At 30.6% G+C, this 23,033-nt stretch overlaps 2 protein-coding genes across 2 annotated transcripts; both read right to left on the minus strand.

The window, feature by feature from the left end:
- Positions 1-6,667: 6,667 nt before the first annotated feature.
- Positions 6,668-8,886, minus strand: LOC112744659 (isoflavone-7-O-methyltransferase 9). The gene is made up of 2 exons (XM_025794348.3): positions 7,959-8,886; positions 6,668-7,109 (listed from the first exon to the last, which is right to left on the minus strand). Exons 1-2 carry the CDS (start codon positions 8,730-8,732, stop codon positions 6,810-6,812), a joined length of 1,074 nt encoding a protein of 357 aa, XP_025650133.1. The 5' UTR covers positions 8,733-8,886; the 3' UTR covers positions 6,668-6,809.
- Positions 8,887-15,589: 6,703 nt separating this feature from the next.
- LOC112740702 (isoflavone 7-O-methyltransferase-like) lies at positions 15,590-17,619 on the minus strand. Its single transcript, XM_025789298.3, has 2 exons — positions 16,831-17,619; positions 15,590-15,925 (listed from the first exon to the last, which is right to left on the minus strand). The coding sequence occupies exons 1-2, from the start codon at positions 17,617-17,619 to the stop codon at positions 15,626-15,628; spliced, it is 1,089 nt and encodes a 362-aa protein (XP_025645083.3). The 3' UTR covers positions 15,590-15,625.
- Between the last annotated feature and the right edge of the window lie 5,414 nt (positions 17,620-23,033).

The following is a 23,033-nucleotide window of genomic DNA, read 5'->3' on the forward strand; positions in this document are numbered from 1 at the left end:
CTATCAGTGGTTTTTTTTTTTTGACAAAAATATTCAAGTGCTTTTGCGGAGTATTTTATGCGCATAAGGCATGGAATTGAGTCTACCATATGTGAAGACTTGGTACAAATAGAAGCACACATGGCAATACCATGGGAAGGTGAGGCATCATTACATAAAGAAGAATGCTAGGGGCCAGTAATTTTGGTGTTTTGTAACCATCAATTGGCCATCAATAGTATTTTTAATGGTGTGAGATTACATCTAATTGTGGGAGATCACTCATTTTTGTTTTGATGGTTAAGTGTTGGACAGAAAACACAAAAATTACTGGCCCGCTAGACTTTTCCTTACAGAAATTAATAAAAGAAACCTTTTCAAATTTGCAATCTCATGGGTGGGATGCATCTTATATGGTGGAGAGAGCGATATTGACACCCAAAAATCATGATGTGCAACAGTTTAATGATATAGTCATTAACTAATTTTCGGGAGACGAACGAATTTTAGCATCCTTTGATGAAGTAGAAGGAGATACAAATAATCTGTATCAACAAGAATATCTTAACTCGATCTCCACGGGTGGATTGCCACCTCATATGTTGAAGGTAAAAAAAGGTGTTCCTCTGATGTTACTAAGAAACATAGATCCTAAGACAGGCTTATGCAATGGCACAAGGCTACTATGTCGATGAACTTTTCAAAACATGTTAGACGTGAAAATCTTAACAGGCCATCACTGTAAGATCTCTAATTTTTTAAAAGTTATTAATTAATTATTTATGATGCATAATATTTATTTAAGACTGTACTTCGGAGATTTTTATATAAAAGTTGAGTAGACTCTTATTTTTGATGTAGAGTTCTTATAATTGAAAAATAGTGAATATTTTATATGCCTTAATTTTAAATATTTATATTTTTAACCTTATTTTATAAATGAAAGAGAATTAATTTATTTGTCTCTAATTTTTATTTAATTAGCATTTAATCGAAACTAATTTATAAATTTGTAATTGAAAGGTATTTTAAAGATGGATATTTTATATTTAATTTAATATAATATCTCTTAATTTTATTAAAATTTAACAAAACTCCAATTTGTCCAAAAATCTCTAATTTCACATTTGTCCTAAATTAAACCCTAATCCTAAAATCAAACACACAAAACCTTAACCCTAATTAACACATAATTTTCTCTTTACCCCAAAAGAAACCCTAGCTGCCCTTTACCTCCTTCAGCCGCCAATTACTTTCACCCCCAATAACCCCACTCATCGAAGAAAGAAAGAAAAAAAAAAGGAAATGAAAACAGGGGAAGGAGGGGAGAGAGGGTGAGATTCGAGAAAGCAGAGAGAAAGAGAGGGAAGAGCGCCGGGGGAAGGAGGAAGACGCGCCGGAGCTAGTGGGCTGTTCCACCGCTCCTCGTCGCGGCTGAAGCCGTCGCCGCCACTGATGCGTCCGCACCGTCGTATGTCGCTAATAGAGGAAGAGGAGCGCGAACCAGAGCCATGCAAGGGAGGAGCAAAGCGCGCGCAGGGGAGGAGTCACTGCTACCATGGTTAAGGTCGCCGACGTCGTCCTCACCGCAAGCCAGAGTCACCGTCATCCATGGTGGAGCCAAGGAGAGAGAGAGAGAAGACACCGTCGAGGATCCCGTCGCCGTCAGATCTGCCTCGTCACCACCGTGCTTCCATCAGCGCCGTGGATCTGTTTCATCGCTGAGCTGAGCTATGGAAGGAAGGGTCAGAACGTGACGGGAAAGGGAGACACCTTCCACCGCTGTCCCGCCGCCAGATCCGTGTCACCGCCACGAACCGCCGCTGTTCTGGCTGTCGGAAGCCGCCGCCGAGCCTTTGCCTTCTTGGTAAGCGTTTTTACTTCCAGAACTTCTGAAATCAATATTCCAATATAAGTTATTAGAGGCTCTGAGCTGTTGGTATTGTAGGATTGAATTCCGACGATTTTATATCAAAGTTAAGGTTACAGTTGGACCATCGGAGTTTCTGGCCGCTGTCGGAGATGCCTCCAGGTCAGCTCGGAATTGCGGCTGTTCCATTTTGCTCTTACTGTAGGTATATCTTATTGCGAACCCTCGCCGTTAGTTTCCTGTTATGTGTTATTAAGGTTTTCGCGATATTTATGTTTTAGGATTGAGTTATCGGGATTGCCTATTGCAATTAAAGCTGTTTCTGCTATTGCGGAAGTGAGCAGACCTACGATTGAAGCTGCAGTTGGTTTCGGGCGGAGAGGAATGGTTCTTGTGACGCCTTTAGTTTATGGGTTCAACTTTCGAGGTAGGGGTTTTTATTAAAATCTAATTTATATTACAGAGTTGTGATAAATAGATATTAATGTGAGAGAACATATGTCTGTGATTATGATTGTCTTCTAAATGTGGTTGTTTGCTGGACTGAATGACTGATTGCTTGATTGTTTGAGTAGTTTGTGATTGCTGAAAAGAAATTAGTTTAAAAGGTTATTTAGTTGATTATTATGAAAAATGGCTTTTCTTGGTTTTGAAGCTATTTTTGATGATGTAAAGGAATTGACTTTGGAAATTGTTTAATTTTGAGTTAGTGACTTTATAAATGACTTTATAAATGATTTAGTATTTGAGCTGGTTTGATTTTAAAAAGAGATTTATTATGGGCACTGATTCGCTTTGAAAATAATTTGATATTGGAACTAGCTGAATCTTGGAAAATGATTGAGGTTTGGAAAATGTTTGAGAAATGTTTGGATGGGACCCGAAAAGGGTGGCAAAATCTGAGTTTTAGGGGAGATGCTGCCGAAATTTTATAAAATTAGAAGTTTCATTTGAAGTAGTTATTTTAAAAGGTTTAATTTTAAGCATTATATGATTTAAGATTACTTCATTTATCAAAGAAAAAGTAATGTTTTGGATTGAGAATTGTTAGTGAACGAAACGAAAAAAAAGATGATGAGGATTGATTTGAAATATGATTTTTGAATGAATTTGGAAATGGGATATGAATTGACGAATGATGATGATATTGAGAATGGCTCAGATATTGATGAATGATGAATGAATTATTTATATGGCTTATAAATTTGAAATATCTGAGATACGAGGTTCCCTGGATTAAGTGTCGTGGCTTGCCACCACGTGTACCAGGTTGAAGACTCGATACTCTGTTGACCCTACGATGTAAGTGTGTGACCGGGTACTATATAAATTCTCGGGAATGTTACCCCCATTGAGTAATATCGATTATTCGAGAAAAAGCTATGCATAGACTCTTGGGGTTGCACGTCGGGGGACAGTCTAAGTACAATTCAGACTTGTCGGGTTGGCTGGATAACCGACAGATGAGCCTCATCAGCCATAGGACAGGCATGCATCATATGCATTTGTATGCTTTGCTTGAGTTTGAACTTGTTTTGGTTTGCCTAATTGCTAAACTGTTCGTAACTGATACTTGAACTATTTGCTGTAACTGCTGCCTACTTGTGCTTTCCTTGTCTGCCTTGCCTGTGTTTGTTCTGGCGTGCTACATTTGAGATTGAACTTTGGTGCTGAATTAATGATTGTGTTGTTTGATTGCGTGGTTGGTTTCTGATTGAGATTTTCTTATAAGAAAGGAAATGTTTCGAATTTTTGAAAGATTAAACATTATTTTTTTGAAAAGGTTTTGAACGATTACCTATTGATTTTTTTTAAAAAGATTCATAAGGCAATGATAATCACTGAACTTGAAAATAGTTTTTCTATTAAATATCTTCTTATGAAAACTTTGAAATTTTGTAGTGAGACCGTGTGGTTAGGTTCTCACCCCTACAACTTTACCTTTTTAGGAACCGGATGAAGAAGCATTAAGAAGAGTTATACTGCGTTTGGTTTATATGTTGTTGTATTAATTAAATTATTTTCTTCCCTCGTCTTTGTTATTACAAGTTTGTAAGAGGGATAGGAATGGTATGTTTTATGCGTATAATATATTGAGTTATTATGTAAGGAGTCTTGTATATGAATTTATGCCTGCTTGTATTTTTCTTAAGATAAAGTATTTATTTCTGGTTTTCAAAGAAATCAGCGATACAGTGTCGAGTCACATGCTCCTATTTTAGTATTTAATATGTAAAGTAGTCGTAATACTTCTTGCTATCAGAGTAGCGCAGCCGGAAGCGTGACTTCTGATAGTGAGGGTGTTACAATCACTCTGGAAAAAGAGCTTTTCTGCTTCGGATAAAACACAAAACAACTGAGAATTCAGGATTACCCTTTGTGCTTATTAGAAAGTAATTTCCTATAAGATTGAGTTTTGCCTTAACGATAAATAAATCACAAGGGCAAACTATCCTTAAGGTAGGGATCTATCTCCCTAAACATGTGTTCAGCCATGGTCAATTATACGTTGCTCTATCTCGAAGTGTTTCTCAGTTAACCACAAAAATCTTAGTCAAAGAAGGAATAGTAGATGGAAAAAGGGGACAATTCACAAAGAATGTAGTGTTCAAAGAAATTTTGTTACCTGCACCTCAGGTAATTTATGTGCTTGACAAATACGTGAGCCTTTTTACAAGTATAATCCGTGTATTATGTAATTTTATCATTACAATATCAACATTGGAGTAGATAGTTTTGTTCACTAATTTCAATAACTAACGACTAAAATTTTTAACAGATAAATTGTTATCAAGAGAGCTCATCAACATATTCAAAGAGATAAGCGAAAGGAACTAGAACCTCTACTTTATCCAACAGGTATGCACCAACTACGATTCATATAAATTATAAAAATTAATAAACATACATCCTTAAAATATATCATTATTGGTTTTTTAAGAAATTATAGTTTGCAATGTTTATATTTACTTTAAAAAAAATTCAAAATTTGATTTCTTTAAATGTTGCTATCAATTTTATAATTTTAGCAATAAAATTATAAAAATTAAAATTTTAAAACCAATAAAAGGTAGACGTATGTCTTATTTGTGATGTATCATTACTTAATTCTAAAGTAATATATATAACACTATTAAAACATATTGTGATACATATATGCAATAAATTACAAGAAACATGATTCCAATTATTATGAAGTAGATGGAAGGATGAGCAATCAATTGCATCAATGAGACCAATCAACAATAAAGTAAGGATTACAGCATTAATGACGGGACAACTGCATTGATGATACATATTTTTGTTTTAGTGTTATTGATCAAACGTGAAATTGACTTAGGTTCATCCAATCAAAATTTATTCTATTGGTTGAGGAGGTACAGTTAAAGTAGACAAAACTCAATTATGAAAGATGATAAAAAGAGAAATATTGGATCAAAAAATAAAAGGTAATGCAATAAACTTTTATTACATAATAAATATTTCCGTCTATTTTGTCCTATATACCAATTATGTTAAACTTTTTAACTCTTTTTTTTTCAGCCATGAACTTAAAAAAACACAACTAACTCATTTCGATACAAAACAATATCATTGGAGGTAATTGTTATTAAGAAAAAAAATTCCTAACAAAAAAAGATGTAATATCATTTAATTTATATTTTGTCAATGATAAATAAGGATTAATGTCATTTTTTTTGTCCTTTCAAAAAGTTCAATGCAAAACAAGATATCACAATTCTACATATTTTACTTGAATTATTCTCTATAATAAGCAATCAATTTAATTGAATAAACCTGAAGTGTTTATATGGTTATTTTTATGGTAAATAAAATCTGACAATTTTTCAAGATGCAAGAAGTTATTGACAAGGAGATGTATGGTGAATTACGAAAGATTTTTTTCAGGTACACAACCTTTGTATTCTCCTAATTTTTTCAATAATACTCTTCTAGTTTGATATTTAAAAACAAAATTTATAAGCATATTCATTTCTTATGTCCTTCCACTATTTGTAGGAAACTGAAGGCATCTTCAGAATCAAAATCATATTTTGGCCTACCACTTAAAAAAGAAGAAGACAAACATGAATATCCATGATATTTAGACAAAATTAATTTTTGTAAATAACTAACGTGCATTTGGGTTTATAGATATACTCTTTTTAAATTATGATAACATTTTGAACGTTATTTCTTGAACTATACCTTTTTCTGATAGTATATACATATATCTTTATGGTGTGCTTTTATAATTTAGCATTTTAAAGGTTTTCTATAGTAATTTTACTCTCAACAAAATTTCATATAAATAAGGCTACGTTAATTTTAAAATGATGAAAAAAATACTTATCTGACAAATTTAAAAGATAAATGATATATTAACACCAACACTAAAATATAATATAAATAAGATCACGTTAATATTAAAATTAAAAAAAGATAATCTAATAAATTTAAAAAACGAATAATATATTTTAAAAATAAAATTAATTTCTTCAAAATAATAGAAAAGCGGCTGAACAGAGTGTCTGTTAAGCCGCTAGTATTTTATAATATTAATGTATTTTCTCTCTATTTTACTCTTATTAATAATTATATAACATTAGAAAAGAGTATAAATAATATTAACTTTGTAAGTGGAAACTACTATAAGGATAATTTTGTGTGCTAACATAATTTCTTTTTCTTAGTACGTGTATTTTTTGTTTGTGACAATAATTATTATAAAAAAAAGTATATTTGTTTATATAATCAAAACTTAATAAATGTAGGACACAAAGTCAAACTTGAAAACACAACGAAATACACAGAACTGCCGTGGGAATAATTAATAATTAATAATTAATTATAGCTAGACAATTTTAAACTGAATAATAAAGAAATTTGCATTGAAATTAATTTGCTGCTTAGAGAGCAAATTAGTTATTTAACAGATTGTAACAACCAATAACAATTCTTAAGGATAGACCTCAATAAGAGAATATATTCCAGTTAAAGGGGATATTTTATAATTTTGAAAACCTGCTTTCAAAAATAGTTTCTTCAATTCTTCTTGGCTTCTCTCCTTTCCATTCACATGTGTCATCATAATATCCATCCTTAGCTTCAATTGAGTAAGTTCATGCTCTTCATGGTTTTCATTTATCACAGTATCTATGATAATTACTTTTCCTCCTTTAACATCATTTAAAATTGCATCTTTACATTTTTTTAATATTTTTACACAATGTTCATCATCCCAATCATGTAAAATCCACTGCAAAAACAAAAAAAATAAAAAAAAAAAGTTAGCAATATTAATTGCCTTTTCCAAGAGTAATCCAATTTATCAACAAGCAAGTACGCTCATTATTTTCTTTTCTTAAAAAAATTATCAACATAAATGAATGAAGTTTTACATAAAAAAAAAAAAAGAAAATTAATGTTTATTATTTAGTGATCAATTCTGTTTAATTCAAAATATAGAAATGTTTAGATATGTTTATAGTCTAAGTAAAATATTTGTTTTTTAGTTTTGACATTTATAATTTTTTTTTTAATCGAGTAAAATTTAAAAATTATCTATTTTAATTTTTATTTTTTATAAACATGACATACAGATTAAATGCTGACACGATATGCTTTGTCATTTTAAAATTTTTAATTATTGTATCACCAGCCGCCATTTATTATTATGTACCAAAAAAAAGTCATAAAATAAAATTTTAATACGATATCATAATATATCACTTGTTCAAAAAGCTTAAATTAATTAAAAAATCTTATAAATAATTATACTTTAAAAAAGTATAAGAAAACAATGATAAATATAAATAATGTCAACAATTATTTAAAAAAAAGTACATTATAATTAAAAATTAAATTTTTAATTAATTATCTAATTATCAAATTTTAAAATTAAAAAAATTAACATTAATAATTAAACTCATCCACACTACAAACGATTACTTCTAATATCATTGTATCCTCCTAATCTCCGGTCTCCCTCTATAGCCTCACCTGCGCCGTTGCAACCCCCCTCCGCCGACCATGTCGATGCTGCCGCGAAATTATTATATTTTTAACGATTAATCAGATAAAATCTTTGTAATTTACAGAAACATACCTTAAGTAGAATAGCATGAGCATGAGGAATAGAAAGAAACATGTCTCCACCAACAAAGCTCAAATTGTTGCTTCCTGTAAAATTCTCCACAACATGTGGAAGGTCAAACACTATGCAATTCAATTTGGGAAACATGTCATTGATAATCTTAGATACGGTTCCATTTCCACCACCAACATCTACAATGGATTCCAACCCTTCAAAGACAGCACTATGATCTTTCAATGCCAACTTCACCATTTGAGAGTCACTAGCCATTGACTCATTGAAGAAACTCAAATATGAAGGGTTTTTGCTAAAAAAGTCCCAAAGATTTGTTCCAAGGGAAATTTCAGATAAACTAAGATTTTCTTCAAGAGTCCATTTCCCAAGGAAATGGTAAGTACCTGACAAAGTGGGATCAAGAACACACTTAGACATTGGAGCTAAAGAATGTTGAGTTCCTTTGACAAGAAGCTTTGAAGCAATAGTGAGAGCATATGCTTCCTTTTCTTCATTATCATCATGGAGTAGTCTTGTTATGTGGAAGAATCCATTGTGAGCAAGGTGGCGCATGAAGCGGCGAACGCCGTCGATTTTGGACGGCGGAACTTGCAATGTTGAGGCCAAGTGATGAAGGGTAATGGGTTGGCCATGGTTGTGGATTATGTCAGGCATGTTGAGGTCTAGACACCATTTGAGACACATGGAATCTAGGTATGCATAAAGGTGTTTGTAGACAACAACTTGTCCTTCAAATATCTCACTTGCCTTGCACTCACTTAGCAACTCCATATTGCAACTACACTCTCTGATCTTCTTCTTTTTCCGCTTTTCAATTCACAAACTTTTGGTTTGGTTGTATTTGGTTTGGTTTGGTTGTTGGGTGTTTGATTTGGTGGTTGGGTTTGGTATATGTTTATAGGGATGGAAAAAAAAATAACCTTACACATCTAAATTTTTTTATTAATTAAGTTTGGAGTCCCGCTAGGGAGCCAATGATTTATTTGTACAATGTGTACAATGGACTATATGAGTTACAAAATAAACATCACCCATAATATTAAGAATAACCATTCGGATACTAGGGATAATAAACATCTCATGTCATAAAACTACTTATTCCAAAAGCTTAAGCTAATTTTGGGTTTCACCAAGAATCAAACTCTTGACCTTTCAAATCTAGAGCTCTAATACCATGTCATGATACCACTCATCCCAGAAGCTTACACTAATAAAAAAAGGTAACACTAATGGTTATATCTCTAATACTCTCTAAACCTCCGTTGTACGTATTGTACAAATATTTTATTGACTCCCCATACTTTTCCTTAAATTTAACTAAATTAGTCTAACATAATAAAAATCAGTTATAACTAATATTATTCTAAGTTTTATCATTTAATTTTGTTGCACTTAATTTATAAAAGAGCAAATCAGAATAGTAGCTATTATTGAAAAAATGATAGAATTTTTATCTTTCATGTAATTTGAATATGTGAAAAGAAGATTTGAAGAATATTCAATTAAAAAGGTGAATGATATAAAAAATAGATAACAAATGAAAAGTAGAGCGAGGAAGAGTGGAAGACAGACCATACATAAAATAGTCTTTAGATATCAACGTATAAATAGTCTTATTGCAATCTTAATACATAATAGGACTCTAATGTTAATTAATTTAGTTAATCGATTTTACTTAGTAGAATAAAATTTTGTTGTTGTTGTTGCAATAATACGTATGTAAAATATATTCAAACTGAAAGTTTATGAAAATTAAATATTCATTGTGCTCATTTAAGTTTTATACTAAGTTAACTTTTATAATTTATAGTATATATATATTTTTTTCAAATATATTAAATCATTTATTGTTATATTAACAAAAAAATTAAGTGGATAATTACATAAAAAAATTTATATTATTATTGTTAAATATTTTTAAAATTTTATTTTTTATATCGAGTTAATAATGATAGCTTAAGATGTGATATGGATGAATATAATAGCATTTTATCGTCTCTAACTCTAAATAATGCATATCTTCGGCCACATCATCATAATGTTGCTCCTCGTGGGATGCGTTTCCAGTTATATATATATATATATATATATATAGCTCATCTTTGATTCTTTGTAAAGTAGAACACAAGATAACCCTAACAGATGACAAGGGAGTGAGGGACTTTATTTGACATCATGAGTGCACACGTTGAAGCTTTGAGATGAGATATGATTCTTTTCATCTTCATTATTCCACTTTGCAATCATATCAATTTTTTGAATCATAAAATGCACTTGCTCTCTCTATCTCCCCATTTATAATTTCACCACAAAAATACGAAAATGCTTAATATAAAAAAGTTATTTTTGTAATCAACGCAAAATTATGTGAGAATACTCTACTCCAAGCATTGATGGGTGTAATTTATGATGCACGGACACTGATACGGATATAAGACACGACACGATACGGAATACACCGATCGATACGCAAATTTTAAAATCTTACATGATACAGAGATACGTATACATATAAAATATAAAATATTTTTTAGATAAATCATAATGATATTTTGATATTTTATTAATATTAAAATATAAATTAATTTTTTAATTATTTTTAATGTCTTATTTTAATTATGTTAAGTATTTAAAATATTTTTTATTTTAATAAATAATAATATATAATATATATAAATTTATTTTAAAAATATATATTAAGAATAAGACTAGACACGTTAATATGTGATGATATTTAAGTGTGTTCAAATGTGTCCAAAAATTTTTATTTTATTTTTTATTAAGATACAAATTGAAAACAATAGACATACATATTGAACGAATATCGATAAATATCGTGTCCGACACGCAAATACAACAATTCAACAAAATATCCATGCTTTATACAGTGTAATTTAAGCATATTGAGGCCACATGTAGCAACAAATAACTTTGAATTGAGGCTTGAAAAATTCAATTTGCGTAAAACAACGGTCAATTTTTTAAAAAATATGTTTCTTTAGCCAAATCTAAAAAAACTATAATACCTAAAAATGTGATAATTAAAAATAATAAATTCTAATCTTCCACTATTATTTTTTGTTCCAAGCGATTATCTTCTCCGAAGTTGTTACTTGAATTAATTACGAATAACAACTACCAAATACAATATCTTCCTGAACACACAAACACTCTCAAACTCAATCTTAACTTTGCTCATCAAGTAAAAAAAATCCAAAAGCCTTGTCATCTAAAAGTCAAAATGATCACCATCAGTGGCAACACAATTTTTATAAAGATAGAACTCAAATTCAAAAAAATTACCACCATGTATTAGAATATCATAATTAGAAAACAAAATCAAAAAAATATCAAAGATGATTAAAAAAAATCAATATAATTTATTAAGATGTTATTTCATAACGAGCATATTCTTAGCGTATTTTTAGTCTATATATTGGTAAGAATCTTGTAATCACTGATGAAAAATATGAATAACAAAAATAATTATTCATTTCTTTCCTAAACTCTTTGTACCATGATAACATGGTATCAGAGTAGTGTTAGGTTTTAGGAACTCAAAATCAACCATTTCTTTACAAATTGATTCTGACAATTTGTCAATTGGTTTCAAACTAAACGAATATGATTATCCATTATAGGCAACTCTGATGAAAAAAGCAATTGGTAGAAGAAGAAAGAAGAAACATACCAAAGAAAACTACTTTAATATTGTGGGTTACCTAAATTGGTGAAAAAATAATTCTAAGTCATCAAAAAATTAGAATAAGGGAGCCACTGCTGTGAGCATCCCAGAGGTCATCAGCAGCGGTGGCGATGCCAGAAGAGAGGAAGCAAGTCACTATGGCAAAGTAGTAAAGACAAGGACTACTGAACTCCTTGGCTGCTCAGCCCATACCGCGACTCAATATAAAAGGGAGACCCAAAATCAGAATCCAATTAAAAAGATAAATGAATGGATTTTCGATTGTGGGACTACCGATACTATGACTCATGACCTCCATGATTTTAACAGCTTGACTATACCTTCAAAAGCCCATATTGAAACAGTTAGTGGAGAATTAATTAATGTTAAAGGAGGAGGCTCCATTACTTTTTCAAAAAAATTGAAATTAAAAAATTGCCTCTATATACCTTTAAAAGCCCAGGACATTCTTTTCCTCCGACCAACACTAGAGTCAATTCCAATTTTTCTCTAATACACTCTGATGTGTGGGTCCAGCTCCTATTTTCCATAATAATTTTCAATATTTTGTGTTATTTGTGGATGATTTCTCTCTCATGACTTGGGTATATTTTTTAAAACACAAATCTGAAGTACCTGATAAATTCTTTGCTTTCTACCAAATGATTCAAACTCAATTCAATAAGAAAATTCAAGTACTTCGCTCAGATAATGGTGAGAAATTTATAAACCAATCAATGCGTGATTTTTTTTATGAAAAATGGTCTTATCCATCAGACTTCCTGCCCAAATACACCCCAATAAAATAGTGTGGCTGAGCGGCGAAATCGTAAGTTACTTGAGATGACCCGAGCCATGCTTTTTGATGCACAAGCTCCAAAAACTTTTTGGTCTGAAGCTATAGCGACCTCATACTACTTACTAAATCGCCTACCTACCCAAGTTCTCCACCACAAAACACCCTTACAAGTGTTGGCTACTCAGACTACAATCCCGTCTATTCTAACCTTACCACCTCGAGTATTTGGATATTCCGTCTTTGTCCATATCCCCAAAGTCAATAGAACCAAACTTGATATTTATGCAGAAAAACGTGTTTTTGTTGGGTATGCTACACACCAAAAGGGCTATAGGTGCTACAATCCAATCACTCGTCGTATTCATGTGACCATGGATTGTGATTTTTTAGAATCCGAATTTTACTTCAGCCGCCAACATAGCATTTAGGGACAATAATGAACCACCAAGTTGGCTAAATAACATTTGTTGCCCAGAAACTGTTCAAACAGAGCAAGTAGATGGAGCCACCGAACATACTTCACTCAACGTAAAAAACAACTCGGTACATACAACCAGTGAGAGTTCTTTTAAGAATGTCAGACAAGAGGTAAGTAATTATCAATCTGATAATTTACTCCCTATTTTTAATGAGGTCACTAACAATAATAGTATAGCATTGGAACATGAAGAACCAGAGCCCAATACCTTTATTCTTCCTCCAAGAAGAAACAGAGGAATGCCTCTTGATCGGTACTCACCAGAATATATTTTCCGTAATTCAAGATATCCGATAAGAGTGGATAGAGAAGGAATAGCAAATGTTGCAAAGGCTTTTTCCACCAGACTCTTAACAGAAGACATTCCGAGAACTGTCCGAGAAGCCAATGAGAAAGCTGAATGGCGAAAAGCCATGAATACAGAAATGGAAGCTCTAGAGAAGAACGGAACTTGGGAGAAGTGTATCCTACCGACAGGAAAAAAGCCAGTCAGATGCAAATGGGTTTTCACCATTAAACACAAGGCAAATGGCACTATTGAACAGTACAAGGCAAGGTTGGTGGCCAAAGGTTATACATAGACCTATGGTATCGACTACACTGATACTTTTTCACCGGTTGCAAAGATTAATACTATCAGGGTGTTGTTTTCAATAGCAGCAAATGAAGATTGGCCACTCCATCAATTTGACGTCAAGAATGCTTTCTTGCATGGAGAGTTGAAAGAAGAAGTGTACATGGAAGCTCCTCCAGATTTCTCTACGGGATTTAGAAAACATGAAGTTTGCCGGTTAAAGAAGGCTCTTTATGGGTTTAAACAATCTCCACGTGCCTGGTTTGAAAGATTTACAGTTGCCATGAAAAGGTATGGGTACAAGCAAAGCAACTTTGATCATACCTTTTTTTTGAAAAAATGGGGAGATTTACTCACTTGCCTAATAATCTATATGGATGATATGATCATACAAAATTGAAAACGAACCTATTTACAGATTTCAAAATGAAGGATTTGGGAGGACTAAAATATTTCTTAGGAATAGAGGTTCTACGATCCAGCAAAAGAATCTTTATCTCCCAAAGAAAGTACATTTTAGACCTTCTGGCAGAAACAGGAATAATGGATTGCAAACCAATAGACACACCCATGCAAGTTAATCACAAGTTGAAGATAGTAGAAGGTGCCACCCTAGCAGATAAGGAAAGGTACCAACGACTAGTTGAAAAACTAATTTACTTATCAAATACTCAGCCTGACATAGCTTATGCTATGAAAATAGTAACTCAGTTTATGCATAAGCCACAAGAAGATCATATGGAAGCTGCCATGAGGATAGTTCGATATTTGAAGGGAGTTCCAGGAAGTGAAATCATTTTCAAAAGGAATGGCCATTTGAAGGTTGAGGCATACACTGACGCAGATTGGGCGGGCAACCCAAATGATAGAAAATCAACCGCTGGTTACTTTATACTTGTTGGAGGCAACCTGGTAACTCGGAAAAGCAAAAAGCAGAAAGTTGTAGCTCTTTCAAGCGCAGAGGCAGAATTTTGAAGAATTGTTAAAGGCATAACTGAAGTATTGTGGATAAGACAATTGATGACTGAGATTAGGTTTCCACCACAATTGCCAAGTCAGTTGAAATGTGACAATAAAGCCGCAATCAGCATTTTAGAGAATCTCGTATAACATGATAGAACAAAACATGTTGAGGTGAATCGACACTTTATCAAAGAAAAAATTGAGAATGACATTATTGAGCTTCAATTTGTAATATTAGAAGATCAGTTGGCTGATATTCTTACTAAAGCAGTTTTAAGACAAGCTCTTGGTAAAGTTCTAACCAAGTTGAGTATTGGTGATCCCACTATTCACCTTGAGGGGGAATATTAGAATATCATAATTAGGGAACAAAATTAGGAAAATATCAAAGATGAATAGAAAAAAAATTAATGTAATTTATTAGGATATTATTCCATAACGAGTATACTCTTAGCGTACTCTTGATCTATATATTGATAAGAATCTTGTAATCAATGATAAAAAATATGAATAACAGAAATAATTCTTCGTTTTTTTCCTAAACTCTTTGTACCATGATAACACCATGATGACAATGGACAATAATCAAATGACCAAAAATGATGTCGAAGAGCGTATCTAATTAATCCGCAACCACAAGTATGATATAAGGGCTTATTGTTCTTGATCCAAATATGCAATTGTTTGATTTTTCTCTATCAAAATTTATTAAATCTTTATTAGAGCTGAACAACAAATGGATTACGGATTACAACTTACAAAGTGATTTTGGTATATATATAAAAACGAAAACCGTGTAACTTTACTAATATTTAGCTATAAATTTTTATTAAACTCTAAAAATAACTAAAGTAAAATAATATCATTTAGTTTTATCTCCATTAATGTTCAAACTACTATAAATAATCTTGAACAATTATTATGAACGAGAAAATATCGATAATATTAGAAAAATATAAAAAAATCAGAACTTATCTTATTTAATATATTAATTATTGTAATAATTAATAAATATTAAATAAAACAAATAGTAACTGTTTTATTTTGGCTAATTTTTTTTGTTATTAAACATTTTCGTTATATTATTTATCTAACTCTGGTAGCATTTTTTGTTTTGTGACACTGATTAATGATCATCTCAACGTTAATTATTCTTAAAGATAAACTAAGGATAAACCAAAATAAGAGAATACATTCCGGTTAAAGGAAATATTTTATAATCTTGAAAGCCTGCTTCCAAAAAGGGCTTCTTGAATTCCTCTTCACTTCTCTCCTTTCCATTCACACTTGTCATGGCAATATCCATTCTGAGCTTCATTTGAGTAAGTCCAAATTCATCTTGTTTTTCATTTATTACAAAATCTATGATAATTGCTTTTCCTCCTTTAGTATTCTTTGAAATTGCATCTTTGCATTTCTTCAATATCTTTACACAATGTTCATCATCCCAATCATGTAGAATCCACTAAATCAAAAACAAAACAAAAAGGTTTAGGAATGTATCATACCATTTTCTTCATCACCTGGCCTTTAATGTCTCTTGCCCATAAATAATTCTACCAACAAATAATATAAATACTAAATTCTTCATCTTTAATATTAGCCAATTTTTTAAAATTTTAAATTCTAAATTCTAAATTCTAAATTAATTATATATATATATATATATATGAACAAATTTGTTGTCTAATCTAAAAACACTGACTTTTAATGTATGATTTTGTCCAAATTAACATTTATTTTAAAATTGAAACAGAATGAAACGTCTATGAAAACAAGTCAAGTATAATAGATTGATGAAGTAATATAATTTAGAAAAAAGTATTATTTTGGTATGTTTGGAGTAAATCTTAATTTAAGCTTTAAAATTTTAAACGTTTTATTTCAGTCATAAAAATATTTTAATGTCCTATTTCAATTATAAAAAAATTTTAAGTTGGTTCAATGTTGTCTACAATTAAATTTGACACAAATAATTTGCATATTGAAAAGTCAATATCATTCGATTTCAGTATGTAATTAAAATCGATCCACAAACGATTATTAATATAAAAATTTTTCCATTGCTTTTGGAGCCTTGATGATTGATTGTTATTATTTGGAGTTTTGCACTAAAAAAAATTGAGAAAAAGAAGTATTACAAGATAGTTTTGGTTGTTTTTCTAACACAAGAAAGAAGATATGATTTAACTAATAATGTTATTAATGTCTATGTCACACATTTTATTAATTATTAGTATCAAATTTAACGATAGGACAACATTAAACCTGTTTAAAATTTTTTAAGACAAAAATAAAATATTTGAAACGTTAAAAATCAAATTAAAATTTAGCCCGAAACCAAAATAATTGTAATTTATTTATACATACCTTAAGTAGAACAGCATCAGCCACAGGTATATAATTGAACATGTCTCCACCAACAAAGCTCAAATTGTTGTTGCTGGTTCCTGAAAAATTCTCCACAACATGTGGAAGGTCAAACACTATGCATTTCAATTTGGGAAACATGTCACTAATAATCTTAGATATGGTTCCATTTCCACCACCAACATCTACAATGGATTCCAACCCTTCAAAAACAGCACTATGATCTTTCAATGCCAACTTCACCATTTGAGAGTCACTAGCCATTGACTCATTAAAGGAAGTCAAAATTGAAGGGTTTTTGCTAAGAAAGTTCCAAAGATTTGTTCCAAGGGAAATTTCAGATAAAGTAAGATTTTCTTCTAAAGTCCATTTTGCTAGTAAGTTATAAGAACTTGACACAGATGGATCAAGAGAACACTTAGCCATTGGAGTTAAACAATATTCAGTGCCTTTAACAAGAAGCTCAGAAGAAATTGTGAGAGCATATGCTTCTTTTTCTTCTTTGTTTTCATCATCATCATTATGGATTGTTACAATATCAAAGAATCCATTGTGACTTAGGTGGCGCATAAGACGCTCCACACCACTAATTTTGGATGGTGGAACTTGTAAAATTGAGATCAATTCATGAAGGGTGATGGGTTTTTCATGGTTGTAGATTATGGTTGGTATTTCTAACTCAATGCACCATTTAAGGCACATAGAATCTAAGTAAGCAAATATATGTTTGTACACATGAACTTGCCCTTCAAAAATCTCATTTGCTTTGCGACCACTTAGTAAATCCATTTTTTCCACCATGTTTTCATGTATGTGTTTGCATTGAAACAATAGTTTCATGCATTATATATGGAAACTATAAGGTTGAATCACATTTAATTATTGTTGACCATTAATAATCATTCTTTGACTAATATCAGAGATTCAATGATTCTAGACCAATATCATATTCAATGATTCTTGACCAATAATCCAAGTAATGTAAAAGTATAGTTTTTTTTTTTTAATTTATCTAACCAATTAATATTATTGACCAATAATAATAATTTTTTTTCTTGGTCATGGGTAGAAAGATATACATTCAATAATACTCTTTTTTGTGTTACCATATAAATTATCATCAGCAATAATAGGAATAAATAACCATGTGTACCCATAAAAGATGAAAATACTGACATATGTATCCACACTAAATCGAAACTAAACTTATACCCACTCAAGATGTCATTCGTGTGACAAAAGTACCCTGTCTTTGGAGGATTGGAGTGCCACGTAGGGTACTTTTGTCACACAAAATGTATCTTATATGGGTACAAGTTTAATTTTGATCTAGTATCGGTACATATATAAGTATTTTCATCTTTTATGGATACAAATAGTCATTTATTCATAATAATATTTCTATTTTTTTCCCTCTTTACCCAGCCAACTGTGACGAAGTCTGTTGTATACATTTTGAATGGCCATTCAGTGATATTCTTTTTTTTTAAAATACTATATATACAATTTTTAAGCATTATTGTACTAATTTTTTCAAATTTTTTATTCCAACCAATTGTGATTAAGATCTTTATCTATCCTATAATTAGGAATATTTTTTAAGGAGCTTGATCTTTCACAATTTTGATGTCAATAATAGTGTTTGTTCTATGGTTAAGAGAAGAGAATGAGAAAAAAAAAAGGAAATAAAGTAATATATATACTCACACAGATATTAAAGTGTTCTATCCACCAATTGATTATTGTCAAAGCTTGAATTGGAATGCAACATATTAAGAGATACTATATATTATCACTTAACCAAATTTCAACTATAAGATAGCTTGAAATTGAATAAAAAAGATTTACTAAATATAATTTGTTGATACTATAGTCTAAAAATTGAATTAAAAAAAATTACTCAACCTTCTATCCAATTTTTCGATAGTTTTATCACCATGATTTTAACTAAGAAAAATTATTTAATAATCACTATATTTTAAAATTTTTTAGCATAACACTAATAAAAAAATTATATATAATTTATTATTCATTCTTAAACACTTCTTATTAAGTAAAGAGTATTATATTTTTTATTAATTAAACACATTTTGTAACATCCCAACTTTTTGAATTAAGTTTATTATTCAATAACTAATTAATTAATTAAAATGGTAATAATTTAAGATTTAAATTCAAAATAAAAAATCAGAAAATAATGCATTTGAAAAGCTAATGAGTTATAGTTCAAATGGTATAGTCATCCCATACTTAATTAAGAAGTCGCGGGTTCGAATCTCCATATCTTTGGTAAAAAAAAATGCATTTGAAAAATTAACATATCTAATTTAAAATTTAAATATATGAAAATACTAGCTGATTTCATATTTATGGGATTTGAATGATCTTTAGTTACATGAAAAGATAAGAAAACTAGCTTTATTCTTTAAGTTCTAACAAAATCAAATTCAAATTAAATTAGGTAGATAAATCTGTTACAAGTCTATAGTAGAAAACCGCACTCTTATCAGCCAGTCTGATATACTAACAGTATTTCGAGAATATATCAATTAGCTATGGTTATCCGATTGACTTCATTTAAGATTCATTTTAAAGCTAACTCAATTTTCTATAAATTTATGTCTTAATAGCTATTTTCAAATTCCAAACGTAGAAAATTTTATAGGGCTTGCAAAGCGACGATTCAGATTGGAGATTTCACCTAAACGCGAATTAGATTCTCCTAACACAATCTGTACATACCTAAGAGCTATTTGAGTCCTTCCTTTCTCATTTTATTCTATTTTTTCTATACAAAATATATATTCTAGGTAACCTATCCTCTCCACCTTCTGTTATCTCTAAATTGTCATTCATATACTTTTTCCATTATAATAAAAATCATTATCTCTTCTCACTTCCGATCCTTACTTTCCCTCTAAATCTTCTGCCAAAGTATTCACAAAGTCCACTCATATATTGTTCAAGAAGATATTCTTTTTGAATTATGCAAATTAAAGAATATGAAGATTTTCTTTCTATCCAGTCAAGGATTCATACCTACATCAAAATATACACAAAGTCTAGCCATGGAACAAGTCTTTTTTCGCTAACAAATCGCGTCTATTTGCATCAGAATACATATGGTAGTGTTTGGTTAGTGGGTGTGTCTACACAAGACAGAGACAGTGAGACACACTGACACATGTCCTCTGTGTGATTGTTGAGACACACAATTTTAAAGGACACGTTGGTACACAAATTGACACAAATTACATGTATTCAGTGTACCTCTAATAAGTTGAGACACTGATTATTTATTTGACAATTTTACCCTCCCTTCTCCTCTCCATTTCAACTTCCGTCTCTTCTTTTTTAATGGCCAACCACGCAGAATCTCTTCTCCCCTCCCTTCTTCTCCCCATTTGAACTTCTGTTTCTTCTCTCTTCATGGCAAACCAACCTCCTCTAACTGAAGTGTCTCTATCACTGCCATTGCTACTGCCTCACTTTCTCCTCATACTCTCCATATTGAGTCTCTGTCTTCTTCCTTCTTCCAAATCTCTAGATCTGCGACTTGTGTCTCTGCCATGTCGTAGGCGAGCCTCTATCATCGACCCATCGTGCCTCCATCTTCATCTCTGTTCATCCTTCTATTTGCTCCTTTTTGGATTTTTTCCTAAAATAAAGTTTTATTTTTTCTTTATTTTTTTATTATTAATCTGTACTATTTTTAGAAAAAAATTATAGTTTGAATGCTATGAACAATTTTTTTCCGTTGGCTTCTATGTTGTTGAAATATCTCACATTTCAATTAATTTTTTAATTCAATATTCGATTAGTTCATAGTCGCTTCAACAACTTAAAATTGACACAAGGGATTCAAAATGGATATCATGCCAATTAATTACTTGCTGTTTAATTAGGAAGATATGCATTAAATTTGTTGTTGAAATTACTAGAATTTTTGTTATTTGGATATATTTTTTTTATGAATAGAGATGGAAGAAAAGAATCAGTGTAGTAGCTGTTGAAAAGATATAGATGTTATTAGCATTACATGTCATGATATAACGTCTCTTTATTTCATACATATTATGCATTATATTAACCATCTTATGTGCATTAAAGAACTGAGGATATGATCCTTCGATAAGGGAAAGTGACTCCAAAGATAAGATAATCGAAATGATCCTTTGGTAATAGAAGGTGATCGAATCGAGATAATCTTTCAGTAAGAAAATGTGATTGGTAAACTTTTGGGATAAGAACATTTGGTAAGAGAAGTAGACTCCCATTAATTTTATATAATAATATCTCTTTGTTGACATAACTCCCTTCTTGTGTATGTCTAAATAACCTTGATTGTAAATTGAACTGAGAGAATAATGATCCTTCGGTAAGGGAAGGTGATCGCCAAAACGTTTGAAATAAGAACCTTCGGTAAGGGAAGGGGACTCCCACTTTTTATACCGGTTTAGCTTAATACTTTCCATAAAAACTACGAGAGAAAGTAATGAAAAGTACAAAGAAAAGTGTGATTATGATTATTCTTCCTTTATTCTTTCTGTTTAATTTATGACTTTGTTTATCACGTTCGTTTTATTCTAAGATCCTTCTTTTACTCAAAGATCCTTTCTATTTGATTTATGATTATGTTTATTTTTCTTATTTTACTCAAAGATCTTTTTTGTTTATCCAAAGATCCATTCTATTTGATTTATATATGATTTTGTTTATTATCCTTATTTTATTTAAAGATCTCTTCTCTTTGATTTATCTATGCCAATGTTACTACTATTCTCTTATTTATTTTGCCTTGTTTTATGGCCTACGAGAATATTAAATCAAGGTTTGTGAATTTGCATTCTATATGTTTTAACATTTTAGGCATTTTGTTACGAGTCACATGTGTCATGACATAAGTAAATGAGAAGCATTTAAAAGTCAAACCACTTCGACTAACAAAGACTTTTGAAAATAATAATTGAACAACATTACATCATCATTATTTTTATTTTTAAAACTCGGAGTGACTGGGATGGATACGATGATACCATATAGATAAACTACTGAGAAACTTTTATTTCTCACTTCTCTTTCTGTACCATCTTCAAGAACGATGCAGTACAAAGTAATACACTATTCGGTTGAGGAGAAAAGACAAGTGCACTATTAGGAGCGAGATATCAAGGACGTAGATATGAAATGTTAAGCGCTTACCCAAACTCATATTAAGAAGGAAGAATAGGCGATTGTTTTAGTCATAGTTATACAAATTAAGAGATTAAGATTTCTTATGTGTCTTGTTTATCTTTATTGAATGATTGTAATTGTGACTATGATGTTTTTTTTATGATTATTTGGTATGAGTAAAGCTTGTCATTGTTTGTGCCTTCATAGTTTAGCACGTCCGTTTTTCATATTAGTACCTTCATATCCACTTATATTTTTCAACTAGTAACCATTCTAATAGAAATTAGTTATTCACTATTTTTACATATATAAATTATTTTATATAAAAATTTCATATTGTTTTAAAAATTTCGCAAGGTTTTGAATATCAACGACCAATATAATCCAAATAAGGCTTAAACCCAGTTTAAAAATATTAGGGTGTTACATTTTTTGTATCAGAGCAATTTGATCTCATGCGACTATATTCTATGCTTACAAGATTAATTTATTATCATTTAGTTATAATTACTGTCATATAATGAAATATTTTCTATGTGATCAAATTAGATTAGAAATATGTGATCATCTAATAATAAAAGTTATTGTGCTCCTAAATATTTTGTTTGAGGCTTATCGCCGTAATTGTTTGGTCAAAATGTGCATGTGTTAACAAAAATACCTACATATCTTTGCATTTTTTGGATTGATACTATTCCTATAATTGCTACCACTATCTTATAAGCCATTTAAGCTAAGAGTACATGCACTTTTATAAACTCCATTTCATCATTTAATATGCCCTATCATCATTATATTCCTTAAAAATGTGATATTAGTATATTACACGATCTTTTTATTTATGTTATTTATGTTACTATTACTATCTCTTTAATCAAAGGGAAGGAGAAAATGTGAAGCAATTGTCTTATATATTAAGAAAAATTACTTACTTTTAACTTCTCTGAACTCTGCTTGTCATGCTTTTGCTTAGCTTGATTTGACATTAACTTCATTGATTAGCTTTTATTTTCTTCCTCTTTGGTGTT

Source organism: Arachis hypogaea, chromosome 14 (genome assembly GCF_003086295.3).
Source record: "Arachis hypogaea cultivar Tifrunner chromosome 14, arahy.Tifrunner.gnm2.J5K5, whole genome shotgun sequence".
In the NCBI taxonomy this organism is placed as follows: Eukaryota; Viridiplantae; Streptophyta; class Magnoliopsida; order Fabales; family Fabaceae; genus Arachis; species Arachis hypogaea.